At 40.3% G+C, this 14,714-nt stretch overlaps 2 protein-coding genes across 2 annotated transcripts in view; one reads left to right on the forward strand and one right to left on the reverse strand.

Annotated features, from left to right (window-relative positions):
• The window catches only part of LOC133268311 (protein zyg-11 homolog B), a 306,890-nt gene that overhangs the window by 194,872 nt on the left and 97,304 nt on the right, over positions 1-14,714 (reverse strand). The gene's annotated exons all lie outside the window — the stretch shown is intronic.
• The window catches only part of SLC1A7 (solute carrier family 1 member 7), a 54,609-nt gene that overhangs the window by 38,096 nt on the left and 1,799 nt on the right, over positions 1-14,714 (forward strand). The window contains exons 8-10 of the mRNA XM_061451235.1: positions 5,154-5,348; positions 8,292-8,426; positions 12,595-12,694. Coding sequence (XP_061307219.1) covers positions 5,154-5,348; positions 8,292-8,426; positions 12,595-12,694 — 430 coding nt within the window. The remainder of the gene's footprint in view (positions 1-5,153; positions 5,349-8,291; positions 8,427-12,594; positions 12,695-14,714) is intronic.

Consider the following 14,714-nt stretch of genomic DNA (forward strand, 5'->3'; position numbering starts at 1 on the left):
GCTCCTGTTCTATATCAAATACTTTCAGGTAGTGCTCTCTTCCCTTCACTGTGAAGGGAAGAATTCCATATTTATAGGCCCAGAGAGTATGTAGTTTGGGATCACAGCTCTGGCACCAGCTGGCAGCTCAGCCTGTCAGAATCACCACCAGGTAGGACTTCCTACCAGATTTAGTATCTTTATTATAAGAAGCTAATGTACCACCAAAGTTAAGGTGAATTCTGAGGAAAGGCTCTAAACTTGTGGATTTGGGGCTTGGACACATTTGATGGATTTAGCTCTATTTGCCCCTTCTTAAGACTGTGTATATTTTGCAAATCCAGCACAGGCCCATCGTGGTATTTAATGTTTTTCTGCTCAAATAGCAGTGCCTTGTCTAGAGATAGCTGAACTTTTCACCTTCATTACACTTGAAGGAATGGATACTGCACATAACTGAGCTGTTGCCAAAAGAACATGTATAAATCACTGGGACTGGACAGGAGAGCTGTTTCTCCTGACAGTCAACACATCTGTATTTGGTTAAATGATACTTACCACAGGGGCATTATATAACACTCATAATGTGGGTATTGGATTTTCAGATTGTCCTAGAGAAGAGCAAAGAGTTGAGTTTAAGCAAACTGGTGTGTTTCTTGGAGATGCTTATGTGTCAATTCATGACTACCTCTAAAGATAGAAAGAAAACCTGATGAGTATCAGTGTCCTGATACTCATTCCAGCTATTTTGTACCTGTGGAAAGCTTTCTTTTTAAGCTAAAAGTTAAACTGCAGGAATCAAAAACAACACCATGGACAAAATACAAGAATATAGCACAAGGGAACCTGAAAGCCACCAAGCAGCCATCTCCTGCCAATGATTTTATTGAATCTGAACATTAATTTGAACCCATTTCCTTTTAGTGAGAGGTTCTGCACTGCATTATCAATCCCTTATATTTCTCCAGCAACTTCTATCACAGCAGTATTTCAGTTTGCACAGACATTACTGGAGAGGCAGGGACTGAGAAGTTCTCTTATTCCTTTGTTGCATCATTTAGGATGCAATAAACTAAAACTGTATGACTAGCACCAAGTCCCTGCACCAGTCACCTGGCCGGCCAGCCCTTGAAGCCAGACCCTTGGCCCCAGTACAAGCTGGCAACAGGCACCCACAGCAATGTTGGCACCTCCACTACAGCAGTAAGGTGTGTACAACACATGCTGTCATTGCCCACCTTGCCCTGCTCTGTGGTGTTCAGGCTGCATCGCTGTGCATTTCTGAGTTGCTGCTTTCTTCTCCTCACATTGCTCCTGATCTTGTCACCTCTTACTGTACTGAAAAAGCAGTCTGTAGCAAAATTCCATTTGATTTTGGCCTGCCTCACTCCAATGGCAAGAGGAAATTTTGTTTTTCTAGGTCATCTTTCCATATCATTAATGAATTAAAGCAGTATTTTCTCAGTGGTACCTCCCATACCATTACAAGAAGCAATTTTCATCTTCTCTGAAGACAAATGATAAAATACGAGTTTTGCAAAGGTTTTGCTGCTTATGAAACACTCAAATCTTGGCTATTGCACAGTGTAAATTAAAGGCAGATTTAGCAGAAGGGGGATGAGAAAAGTTTGTTGATTTTTTGGAGCAAATATCAAAATGCATTTGAATGATAAGATAAACAGAGCAGGCTGAGCAGCTGTTCTTCCACAGTGACTAGCTGTCTTTGTGGCTCACACAAGGAGGAGCTTGGCCTGATCCAGCACTGGCTTATGCTTAGTCTCTGCAGCTGCAGCATTTTATCCCAAAATTGAGATAAGACTCTAAAAATGTATTTTTAATTGTTAGAGTTAGTGCTGGAAGAAGATACCCCTCGTCTTAGCTCAAAGCTTTAGGACAGTTTTTAAAAGACTTTAGAGATTAAGACCAGTCCTTTAGAGTATTTTTTCCTCCCAATAAATGTTAAGCTTTCATGTTACTGCTTCACTGTTTTAACCCTAGATAAAGCAGCTTTCAAGCAAACGAACTTCCCCTCATTTAACTGAGAAGACAAAAGAAAGTATTAATTTGATAATGTTTTTTCTTCAGCAGCTGAAATTATGTATTAATATAATGAAAAAAAATGACAGTAGGATGATACATTATGAGTAAAAATGACCCACCATTGAACAAGACAACCTCTCCTAGGATACTCCACATAACTTCTGTCACCTGCATTCAGGAAATGTTCATTCAGATTGAAAGAGGTATAAAAAGGGTAATCAGAGACGGAAAGTAGCAATCTTGTAAGAGAAGACTTTAAAAAGTTTGATTGGGTCAATCCAGGCTGAGAGGGGACAAAAATGATTTCTCACAACATGTGTTGTAACAGCTGGACTGATTTATGCAAGGAGAAATGCATAAAGCACATAAAAACAGGTTTAGTGTAAACTGGAAAGAGCACATTTACACCATAAATCAAATTTCCCACCTTAACAGTGAGTTCTGGAAAGCCTTTCAAGAGGCATAGTTAGGACAGACAGGCTACTAGCTCTAAGATGTGCTGTCATAAATTTGACTGAGACTGTATGCCACAGTTGCCTGTGCTATGAAGGTACAAGCCTTTGCTTCAATATCTTGCACTATCATCATTACACTTATATTCTGCCCATTCTGGTTTATATTATAATATTTAACAAACAACAAACGCTTTGTCTAGTTATGTGTCCTAGAAATCTTACTTCTAACAGACGAAATTAAAATGAAAGAAACACCTGACTCTGAGATAATGCACAAGTTTAAAGATGAATTCTTGCAAAACCGGTGTTATATATTCTGTTTACAACAGTGGAAACAGATACAAATTTTGCTGGTTGTAACGCTGGTATTATGGGATTGTTTTGCACAGTCTTTGTCACATCTCAACCAAATCAGTCACTTCGAGTTTGCATGTTTCACAGCTCGGCAATCTGTCCTCACAGCAGGAAGACATATAGGTTTAAAATCCTGGAATGTCAAAGTGTGGGCAAGGTGGAAGAGACTTGTAAAGTTACCTTTTTCTCCTCTTTTCCCCACAGTAAAATTAGACAGGATTTTGTTACAGAAAAGCCAAATGGCCACAAAACAATTGTCTTTAAAAACAAGTCACACTCCACAGCTGAAGTAGCTGCAGGGAAGGGAGACAATGAATAATTCTAGTACTTGCTTCCTGGCCATGCCTGTAGTTAAGAACATCCAGAAGTGCTGCTGTGGAGGTCTACTCTAGTTGCAGCTACGCCAGAGGTTATCTGTGAGCCCCAGCCTCCTCCTTCTATTGTATGAACATTTTACAGTAAACAAGACATGTAAGTCATTCACAAATGAATGTGTGAAAAATGATAGGGGTGCCCAAGAGAGAAATGACATCTAATGCGTAGGGGGGGGGGGGGGGGTGTGTGTGATAGTTATGCTTTGCTATGGCAAATATTGATTCGGACTGCTGGAATTAAAAGGTTTAACGTACCGCAGTTACCAGAGGTAATCAGGTTTCTATTACTGCCTCTTTGCCCTTTCAGTTTATTCACATCTTTAGAGAATGATTTGTGTCCAGATTTTCATGGCAGTGACTGCCAGCCTGCAGTAAATCAGAATTCATAGAAAGATATCATAATGAAAGCATAGGCTTGTCTTTTTTCCTTTGTGTTTTTATTGCAGGAAGCTACTTTTCCTTTCCAAATGCTGTTACTTGCCTCAAAAAACAGCTTGCACAAATACAAAGTGACAACTCCTACTCATGAAAACATTTTGCTAATGCATTCCAGCAAACTGGGGGTTATGATTTCAGAGCTTTCGGCATCTCTCTGCGCTTTTGTAGGAATTTCCTATTTTACATCTATTTAAATAGTCTCAGACACTGAGCAGTATATTCAAATCAGTATGATTACAAGGAAAATATTTTGCCATTTGTGTCTTTTCTTCAATGATATTGCTTTTTTCCCTTACAAAATGATGTGCCATAAAAAATACCCCCTCACTCACTTGAATGCAGCTTAATTTCTTATGCCATATCAGTGAATGTGGCACCATATGGTAAAATGCAAAATGTTACAAGAAGGCTGATAGAATATGAAGAGAAACTTGCTTAGGTGTATCACTGTTTAAAAATGCAGACATCTTATGATGTGTGCATTGTGAAAATGAGGAAATTTATAACCAGGTAATATTGCCTCAGTTAATGGAAACAAAAATCAGATGGTTTAAGAGAGTATAAAATCAAGGGTTAAAACTTGAAAGACGTCAAGCTCATTTTAAAATGAAAACCTAACAGCCTTATACCATTCCACATACATACATATTTGTATCTCAATTACATAGGTATGCATTATTATATGACCTTCAATTCTGTGATTGTTATATGGGCAAACAAGGAATATGGGCAGATCTCTCCCAGAGAGGAAATGGGATTGTCTGTTCTTGAATGCAGGAGCTTTGATTTTCAGGTGTGCTTCTGGTAAGATCTTTGCCACCCACCTTGTAGAAACAAGAAATTGCTTACATACGAGGTAGGACATAACTGTATTAATGCAGTGTGTGCAAAAGAGGGAGCAGTTTCTCGGTTGGAGCTTGTCCACTGGGATGTTTTAGAGTTCAACCCAACATTCCAATCTCTTGTAAGCCTATATTGGTCATCCAATTACTGTCAATATACAATGAGAACTGGAGCAATTCCTAAGGACACTTTCACAGCTTTTATTTACAGTGAGTGAAGAGCCTTTATTGCTCTTACCTATTGGTTTATGGTTACTCTTGCTGTTTATAAATGGTTCTGTTTCTATTTCAGAAGGTCTGGAAGGAAAATTAGAGATACCATGAGTGCACAACAGTTTTCAGCTGCATGGGATGTTTCTCTTGTCTTGCATTTGAGTGTACGATGCTTCCTATGTGAGCTTTCTGTCCCTTTTCTTCAGAAAAAGAGAACAACATTTTTAATTCTGGGGAAGCAAACTTTGCACTAACTCTAGCATTTATACATGTCCCTGTCTTCATCCTCCCTCAAGCAAAAGCATTACACAGCAAGTGACTACACATGCAGACCAGGGAATGAGAAGCAGTGCTCAGATGGTTAGCATAAAATGTACCCTGCCTGAAGAAGTTTTGCTACAATTCCTTCTATTCCCCAGAAACAAAAATAATTGCATGTGTACTCCTCTTGTTTGCAGCTCAGCCACACTGCCTATTACTTTCAAGTGCTTGTTGGAGAATAACCATGTGGACAGGAGGATTGCGAGGTTCGTGCTGCCTGTGGGAGCCACCATCAACATGGATGGGACGGCGCTGTATGAGGCCGTGGCTGCCATCTTCATTGCACAAGTAAACAACTATGAGCTGGACTTTGGGCAGATTATTACCATAAGGTATAAACCTCAAATTCGATGTGCTGTTGAGTCTGACACTCTTAACAATCCTTGTGTGTAGCAATGTTCAGAACAAAACTTATCGAAGGATGCATTCCTTGTAGGATGGTTGTTTTTGAGTAACATGGAGATCAGGGACCGTACAAGAGAAATTGTGATGGCACTGTTCAGTAGAAGCATGTGGACACCAGGAAATGTGTTTCTGTTTGAGGATAACTGCCTCACTTTTACCTTCAGGCAATGCATTGATTGTTTTCTAGGATTGAAGCACTTTACTATTATTATTTGGCTTAAAAAACTATTTTAAATGTCAGAATTGTTTTCAACTGCTGGTTGTCATCTTTATATGAGAGGAAAAGGTCAAAAATATGCAAACCTACAAGTCCTGTATCAGATAAGAGGGAATAGTGTGTGCTAGGAAGCTCTTTGTCAAACCTTGGAGGAGTAGGGGAACAGGGAAGGAGGACAGATGCTACTACCAGGGCAGGTTTTCATGAAGATTTATATCACTCATATATTTCTTAAATGTCTCCTCTGCTGCTTATTAAAGCAGAAAACTTCCTAAACAACCATGCTGTCAGAGGGTAGAGAACGTTATAGCTGCATACTCCATCCGTGAAAGGTCTGTAATGGATCCAAAAGACTAGAAGATCCAGCTGAACAGTTACTGCCAGAATAACTCTAGTGGCTGCCAAAGAACACCTCAGGGACTGAAACCTGCAGGTTTCCAGCAGAGAATGATTAGAAAAACATTCCTCATAGTCAGAGCCTTGTGCAACATGTTTGAGATCTGCTGCCCTACCCATCCAGTGACCTTGTCACTGCCCTGTTTACACTGCTGGGCCTTGCCCACCTTCCGCTGGCCTTGAAAACCTTCATGAGAAGCAGAGGAGAGTCCTGAAACTAACCCCAGAGGACAGCTGAGGTTTGCTAAACTGCTTCTGTCAAGAGCTGGTTAGACTCGGAGCAGAAGGAATACACTGTGCCCATGTGAGCTCTTGCTTCAGGCTCACTCTCTGAAAGTTATTGGTATGACAGTGTGCAAAACTTTAGTATTTCGTGATTTTGAATTTGAAGATGTTTTTAGTATGTGGTCCCAAAACATGGCCCAGAGCATGGGTAGGCATGACATACATCTTGAAGTGGAGAATGGTGATTTGAAATATGAAGGAGAAAGAGGGTCCTAGTAAATGGAGAGAAGGTAAGTTCTAGCTTTCTTTTAGCGAAACCCTATTTCATCTCTTTCACTCCCCGTGTTAAGTGCTAGTACATAAAGACCAGACAGAAGTAAAGATAGTAGAAGCAAAATACAAATGAAGATTGGAAAATCCAAGAAAAGACAGGAAAAAGACTCACTTACTTATAAAAAAGGGGTTAAAAAGGAAGTCACCATGGATTCAGTACCTTGAATATCTGAAGGCAAATTCTAACTGTATTCTATAGATTAAACCTTCCCCACATGTTGATAATTTAGGACCTGGATATTTAAAATTCAGATATTCCTGAGTGCTAGGATACTTTTTGCCAGAAGGAAAAAAAAAGTGTTAGTAAAATAATCAGTCTATTTTGCTCATAGTTTGTAAAATCCAGGTTGACAGTTTCTATCAATGTGGATATGCAAACCTAGATGTAGCAGGAAAAGAGAATAAAGACCCTATTCCCAGTACTAGAGCATACTATAGAAAGATGCATCTATATTAAGGTCAACATTTAATGGAATAGCAGATGATCTTGACTGTTCATCTTAGTTAAACATTTCTAGTTTCGCTCCCATTTAAGTCATGAGCCCATTCTATCCTATCTACCCTCTGACTGCTACAATGATATTAGGGTGCTCTACTAGCTGGCTTTTCAAAATGTAGTTTTAAATCTTTCTTGTTTCCCCTCACACCCACAGGCAAGTGTAGTTTTTATTGCAGGAAAGGGCTCTAGTTATAAATACTGATTCTGCTCTACTAGTACACTGTGCAGCTGCGAGCAAGAGAGTGGATATCTCTGTGTCTGTTTCCATATGGGCAAATACTGTTACCCTCATTTTCCATCATAGGAGATTGAGACTTACGTGCTTGGACTTTCAGTGTATATGCTTTATGCCATTCTTTTACAATTGTCAACATTTGGGTTTTGTCTTCCTGGATGGCCTAGCTCTTGGAAGTAGCCAGATGGGCAGAAATGAATATATCCAGTTACTTTTGCTCCTGGAAAAGGAATGAAATCCCTCCCCTAAAAATAACATTATAAAAAAACAAAGTTAATCCTGCCAGGCCCACTCTTGCCCTTGTCTCCCATTCATTTCTGCTTGCCTGGCTGAAAAAATGGTGTGAAGGTCAAGTAAAAATACTTTCCAGAAACTGAAGAGGTACAGTCACATTCACGCTTGCTTCACGGTTAGATCCAAGTATGCAAAGCCATGTGCTATGCAAGGACTTCACCCTTGGCCAAGCCTCTTTACCCTTGGGCTGGCCTGGTGATGGATTGATATTACAGGCCCTGGCTGCAGCCAGCTGTGGATTTGCCTGGCACAGGCACTGCTGCTGATGACTCAGTGACATCTGCTGGAAGCTCTGCAGCCAAGGGGGAAGCAGCAATGAGTGCTGGCAGATTCATGGCACACAGCGCTGCGTGATGCCATGACCCACAAGAAGATGACATAACTCAGAGAAACCCACAGCCTGGCTGCCCCTCTCTCTCTGAACTTGTGATATTAGGAAACGATAGAACTGCCCCACCAGTGCAAATATAGAGGGTGAGAATTTAGCCCTGGGCAGACAATTTGGCCTATTCTTGCTCTCTGACCTGGCTTCTGTCCATAAAACACCAGCAGTTCTGTGCAGTGGCTTCTGTAATAAGGATGATGGTTAAGGAAAGCTCCTGTAGAAACATGGTGTGGTTTCTTGCGGAGTAACCCATGACTGGTAAAGCTTATTTTTTTCTTTCTGTAAGTATCACAGCAACAGCTGCCAGCATAGGTGCTGCAGGGATCCCACAAGCTGGCCTGGTGACGATGGTCATTGTTCTGACCTCAGTTGGGCTCCCAACAGATGACATCACGCTGATCATTGCCGTTGACTGGGCACTGTAAGTAACATTCAGCTTTTGAAGTTTCCAATGTGGCAACATTGCTAAAAAGGCAAACAGCCTCCAGGGGTATAGCAATACAGATAGACATAAAAGGCATGGGAAGTAATTATTTTGCTTGAAATGCTGCTAATGTGGCCTCAGATTAAATACTCTGCTGAAGTGGGCATTATATTGATCAAAAGGCACAGGGAAGTAAGAGAGTCTAGATGAGACTTGAATTATGACCTACACTGAAAAACTGAAGAATGGAGTTTGTTTAGTCTAAAACCAGAGCAGGCTGAAAAAGGTCACCACAGAAGTCTGTGATATAGATAAGACCATCCTGAATAGGACGGTAATCAATTGTTCTTCCCATTCACAGGGAGGGAGGATGAAGTAGACCAAAGTAACTACCTTAAGTCAGATCACAGGAAAACTTAAGATTTATTTCTGTCTAGAATGATAGTCAGGCAGTGGAAGTGGCTGCACCTAGCTGGGATGGAGGATGACCTTCATGAGAAGTTTTAAGGTCAGGCCAGACAAATGTCTACCAGGCGCAGCTCTGGTACCTTGCCTTGGACAAGGACAAGGGACCAACATTCCTAGGAAATGTGGTTTGCTTCTACTCTGCTTATGAGCCCATTGACACTTCAAGGACATCTCAATGACACTTCAAGCACTTTGCAGAGGCATGAGCCAGGGCTACAGCAAGCAAGTACTCCTGCACCACATACACCACTCTGCCTGAAACAACTATATCACAATACAGTAATGGTTTGTGCTCTACATAGCTACTACTGCTATAACTAGAACCATGATACAAACCTGAATGTAATATGTGCAATGCACTGCATTAGGACTAATAACGTCTTTTTATTACACATCCTGGCACAATTCTGCCCTTTGTGATTTCAGTGCTAAATAGGCAGCAGCAATCTGTAGCCCTCCTGCACAGAGCCATGTTTTGCAAGAGCAGCCATTCTCTAGAGGTTACTCTGCTGTATCTTAATCACTGAGGATTTAACAGCAGAGGCAGAGGCTAAAAGTTAACACACTCAGAGTAAAAGCAGTTTGTGCCACCCATGAGAAGAGCCACTTTAAAAACTCCTACGGAGTCATTTATTTGAACTCTTAAATTTTCTGTCAATGTCTATAAATCAGTCAAACAATTTTGAAGAATCTAAGAAGGTGAATTGTAAAATCCTGGTCCTTACTTCGTTGGCATTTCAGTTAACTACAGAACTGGTGCATGCATCCACAAAGAAACAGCCCAAATTATTTCTTATTTAAGCTGTATATCTCCATCAATACACTGGAGTTTCATTACATCAAGGTTCTGGGTAAAAGTGTGTTATGAGTCCATTCTGTTTTATACCCTATTTTAGGCAACTTTAAGCCATTGATTTTTTTTGTTCATTGAATTGTGAGAAGTTATTTACTTTCCCATTCAGTGTAATAGGATATTATTATTAATAGGAGTCATGAGTGTAGTGTTGTATGCTTATTTTAAGACATATTTTATTTTAGGAATATCAGGAATATTCTTCTGTGAAGGATAAATAATATCTGCTGTGGACACCTAAACTTTGGAATGGCAGTCATAGAATCATAGGCTCATCATCATAGAATGGTTTGGGTTGGAAAGGACCTTAAAGTCATCCAATTCCAACCCCTTGCCATGGTCAGGGTTGCCTCACACTACTGTCTGAAACCCAATAGTTAATGAAGCACAATAAAATAAAAGTATTTTAAGAAGTGGTGTTACAAAAGCCTTTTCCCCTCTATATTGCTCAGTTTTTGCCCAGCTCTTGCAAAATCAACATTTCATTGTTTTTCCAGTAAGGCTTCCAGCTATATGGGAATTAGGGTTCCTTTTGTCTTACAAAACTTTTCAAAACAACAGACAAAACACTTTTTCAGGCTCTAGTTCCAGATGGTATTTAAAAGTGAGTGAGGAACAGACCCAATTTTCTGTCTTTTGCAGATGACCTTTCATGCAAAAAGTGTTATTTCTGTATTTCGGCACTTGGTGGTTTCAAGAGCCTGCAGATGCAAAGTGTCAACATGGCTGACAGGGTGAATATTTTCAGTATTAGTTTTGGAAGTACTGGAGTATGAAGAATGCTTAAAGAAGGCTGGTTAAATGATCTCACGAGACTGAAATACCATTACAATGCCCCGCAGGTATTAATGCATTTAGGTAGCTGTAACATATATGTGAACTTCATACCTTCAGCTAGTACTTAGAGACATAAAGAAGAGTATCAAAACGTTTCTCATCTAATTCAATAAACACAAGGTAAAAGTTTTCATCTTTAATAATATCATCTAAAGCTAAAATTCCACTGCAACACCTGGCTCATGTGTTTGCACTGAAAAAGCCACTAGCAGCAGGTTGGCCTCTTGGTATAGAAATTTCAGTGGTGTGCAGTGTGGTTCTACTCATATGTAGACTACTATATACATACAGAAACATTGAATAGACCTGGTCAAACAACGTGCCAGGCAATCCATTTGTTTCAGATTTACACTGTGGTGCCCTGTTTCTGCAGAAAAATCCTATCTTTAAAAGAGATACCAATCGGGGCTCACAAGGGACTGCAAACTCTTGAGTTCTGCTCATACAACTGCTCTACCACAGCTGACTCTTTGCACAATCCAAAATTAACGACTCGGAGTATCTTTCCAAGAATCAAAATCTGATAATCAACAAAGAAAAAGGGAAAGTCCATGTGTAGCAGGAACATCCATCAGTATGTGCTGCAACAGTGTTTTTCCCCTCTTAATATATTCTTGTGGGAATTTTCCTCCAGGCAAAACCCAAAATCAGAACAGCAGGAATTAGAAAAATGGATTCAGCAAACAAGCGTAGGACTGTGTCCTGGAGCAAACAACCACATCCAGGTGTAGGCTGTGGAATATTATTGCTGAAGTTACTTGCAATGTAACTTCAGCAAAATGGGCAATTTGGGTAACTGCACACACAAATAACCTTTCATGCAGGAGCTTTCATGCTAATGAGGCAAAGTAACTGCATCAACATTTGCATGCACAGAGCAAATGCCTAAAATATCTGAAAAAGAATCAGCACAGAGTTTCCTATACGATCAGAAATGTGACAGTGTTGATATTGGACCATCACTGACTTTAATAAGCCAAACATCTGGAGATTTCTGAACCTCCATTTTATAACCCACATTTATAAATTAAGTTACTAATGTGACACAGTTTTCAGATGTGTATGTTTTTCTTGGAAAAGACGTGCTATATTTCAGACTTGGAAGCTAGATAATCTATTTGAAAGCTCGTCAGTTTTAACCAATAGATTCCAAGCTGCTTCAAGTGTAACATTTGTCTATGACAACCACTTTTGTGTATTTACAGGCTGGTTTTTAATAGACTTAATTTTTAGGCAGTGGGTAAAAGGTGTAAACAGGGAAGAAATGATCCCATCAATTAATAAATCAAAAATAGGGAAATTATATATATAAAGTACTGTCAAGCATATTAAATTGAAGTTGGAAAAGATGGTAACTGAAATGAAGAAGCTTTCAGAGCCACTGGTAGCCATAGCAACCACAGCTTTCTCAGAAACTAACATGATTTAAACATAGTCAGTGCCTGCTTAGTTTGTGAGTGGAGTTATTTAGCAATCTTCTGAATCATTTTGATTGTATTCTGCACATTCTACCAATACAATATTCTTAACTAGTGCTTCAGTTGCTGAGATCGGGACCTTGATAACTAATAGAAGGTACTGGTTGTACTGGATGCCCTCTACTTTTGTTGAATTAGGATATTTGCAAGCACCAGCCTCCAAATCGGGCCGTAATACTGGACCTTAACACAAAACCTCAGCCATAAATGCAGTCTTGATCTGCTGTGTTAAGCCTTTTTAGCACTGAATCAACTTGCACATATAGGGAGGCAGAGCTGCTCTGGTTAGCTCAGTTACAAATTAAAGTACGTGGCAGCACAGCACACTGAGCTCAGAAAAGGCTGAAAGACCCAACTGAGCAGCTCTGTAACTAGCGGCTGTCCTCTACCAAACTCCTTACTACCAGTTCTAACCTTGTTAGCTCATAAAACCGGTGAAGCTGGCCTTCAGCTGTAATCACTGCAGTGATGCAGGCTTACGAATGTACTCAAAGAACCAACAAATTACCATTACTATTTCATTTTCTAGTGACAGGTTTAGAACAATGATCAATGTCCTGGGAGATGCACTGGCTGCTGGGATCATGGCCCACATCTGCCGGAAGGAGTTTATCAAGGACGGTGATGAGGTAACAGCACTATGAGCTGGGGTGTGCCAGTGTGTGCCATGTTAGGGCAAAGAACCTGCGAGCTCTCAACCTCCCATGATTGTTTCATCTAATTTATAAAGGGTGTTTCAGAGAGAGGACAGAACTGGGCAATGTGCTGCTCAGCCAGATGTGGGGGAAGGGTCCTTTTGCATGAGGTCACACACAAAAGCCACTCGAGCTCAGAGCTTGCCAGCCAGCTGTGTCTGGCACACAGGGCTGGGAGCAGAAGCAGCTGCACTGTCCTGCAAATGCACGAGAGGCTGGAACTTGGGTCCTGCACTCAGTAGCCAAGTCCTGACTGGCCAGTAAGTCATCCTGCTTCTGAAAATGTGACCAGCAACAGAGCAGGGTGACAAATAATCCTTGAGTGTTTGTGTATAGGGGAGGTAAAATAACCCATGAGCATGTATATGCATCAGCAGTGAGCTCACAACAAACCGTGGGTGTTTCAAGCCTCTGTGTTGGCATGATCGGAAGACATCATTGCAATGATTTCTTCTCTGAACTAGCACAAGCACATTGCTCCATTCTACACTTCATTCTCAGGCATCTTCATGCCTTCTATACTTAATACAAGCCCCTCCTTACATCTTTGTTTTTCCTTTTCTATGTCTTGTTCCATATACCACACACATTCTGCCCCTGCCTCCCTCTAGTCCTATGCTTTTTTTCCTTCCTCCTTGGCATGCATCATTCAGTCTTTCCTTACACCAGGAACTCCTTCTCATGATCTTCCTTCAAATCCTTGCCAAAGAAGATTCCTAATTCCACAAGCCCATCATGCTTGGAGGTACTAGTCTCCAACCATGTCATGCTCATAGCTTAACTACCTTTCTCCCACAAAGAGAGAAATGTTTCTTCATGAGGAGTGATTTTCACAAGACGTGTTTCAGTTCTGTGCATCACTTGTAGTATTCTACAAAGAACAACAGGATTAATAACAAGTTTTATTTCTGTTATTATTATTTCTCCTGTTTTGCAGACAGTCTTTCTGGTAAATCCCATTCTCATGCCTCCCTGCAATATGCATTTAAAATTCCTGCTCTTTCAAGCTTTATACAGAAAGACAGGCCTTATCCTCTGAGGTACTTAGCACCCGCAGTAATTACTGATGACAGGATTCGGCCTGAATATGTGGGCTACACACATAGCTAACTACAAAAAACAAACATCCAACCTAATGGTAAGGTATGTTACAAAGCCAGAAGTGTAGTCTGAGTTGCTGCATAACACAGGCCTCCTGACATTTCATTGCTCTATTTAGAACTCACTCAGAACTCAAGAAGAGATATTTCAAGAATATAAAATCCCTCCTAAGGGATTATTTAGTCATCTGCAATGAGATTTTTCTTTGCCTCATGCTCTATATTTGTATTAAAATATACCATTAGTCTGCCATATATTTTGGCTGCATAATATGTGGACTTAGTAATGTATACCCAAAGGGCAAATTTTCTCAGCTGCAAGCCCACCTCGTTTCTCTGCCAGTATTTACGTCTTATTTTCCCCATCAGAACTTCTGGTTTGATTTAAAGAACACTTCAATATTTAACTTACGAAACAGTCAATAAAATCCCCTTTATTTCTTTTGAAACAGTGCAGACTGAAAAGACAGGTATTACTTTATTGGTTTAGAAGAAAGGGGGAAGGCAACAGCAAATGACTTACTGTCTATATAATTGCACTCAAGAGCAAGCTCTGCCCAAAGCTGAGCATACTGGTTATTGTGAGCCCATCTCTCTCGAACTTAGCCCTGAAATTCTAGTCTTTGCCTACTGTACTTTTATTGCTTTACTGATGCAAGCAGTTATTACTATATGTTAAAATAGAGTTGTGATAGAATTCGCTATTTTAAATACTTAGAGACACCTTCACTTTATCCAGATGGTGCAAAGATGCTTTAGTGTATATAAGAAACAGGTCCTGAAAGCCTGTGGTGGCCCTAGATAATCCTGGTGAATGTAAAGCAGACCACAGGCTTTCAAAGTAAAAATTCCTT

Source organism: Pezoporus flaviventris, unplaced genomic scaffold (genome assembly GCF_033815535.1).
Source record: "Pezoporus flaviventris isolate CSIRO_AGI_PZ_B2104156 unplaced genomic scaffold, CSIRO_AGI_Pfla_v1 ptg000013l, whole genome shotgun sequence".
NCBI lineage: Eukaryota > Metazoa > Chordata > Aves > Psittaciformes > Psittacidae > Pezoporus > Pezoporus flaviventris.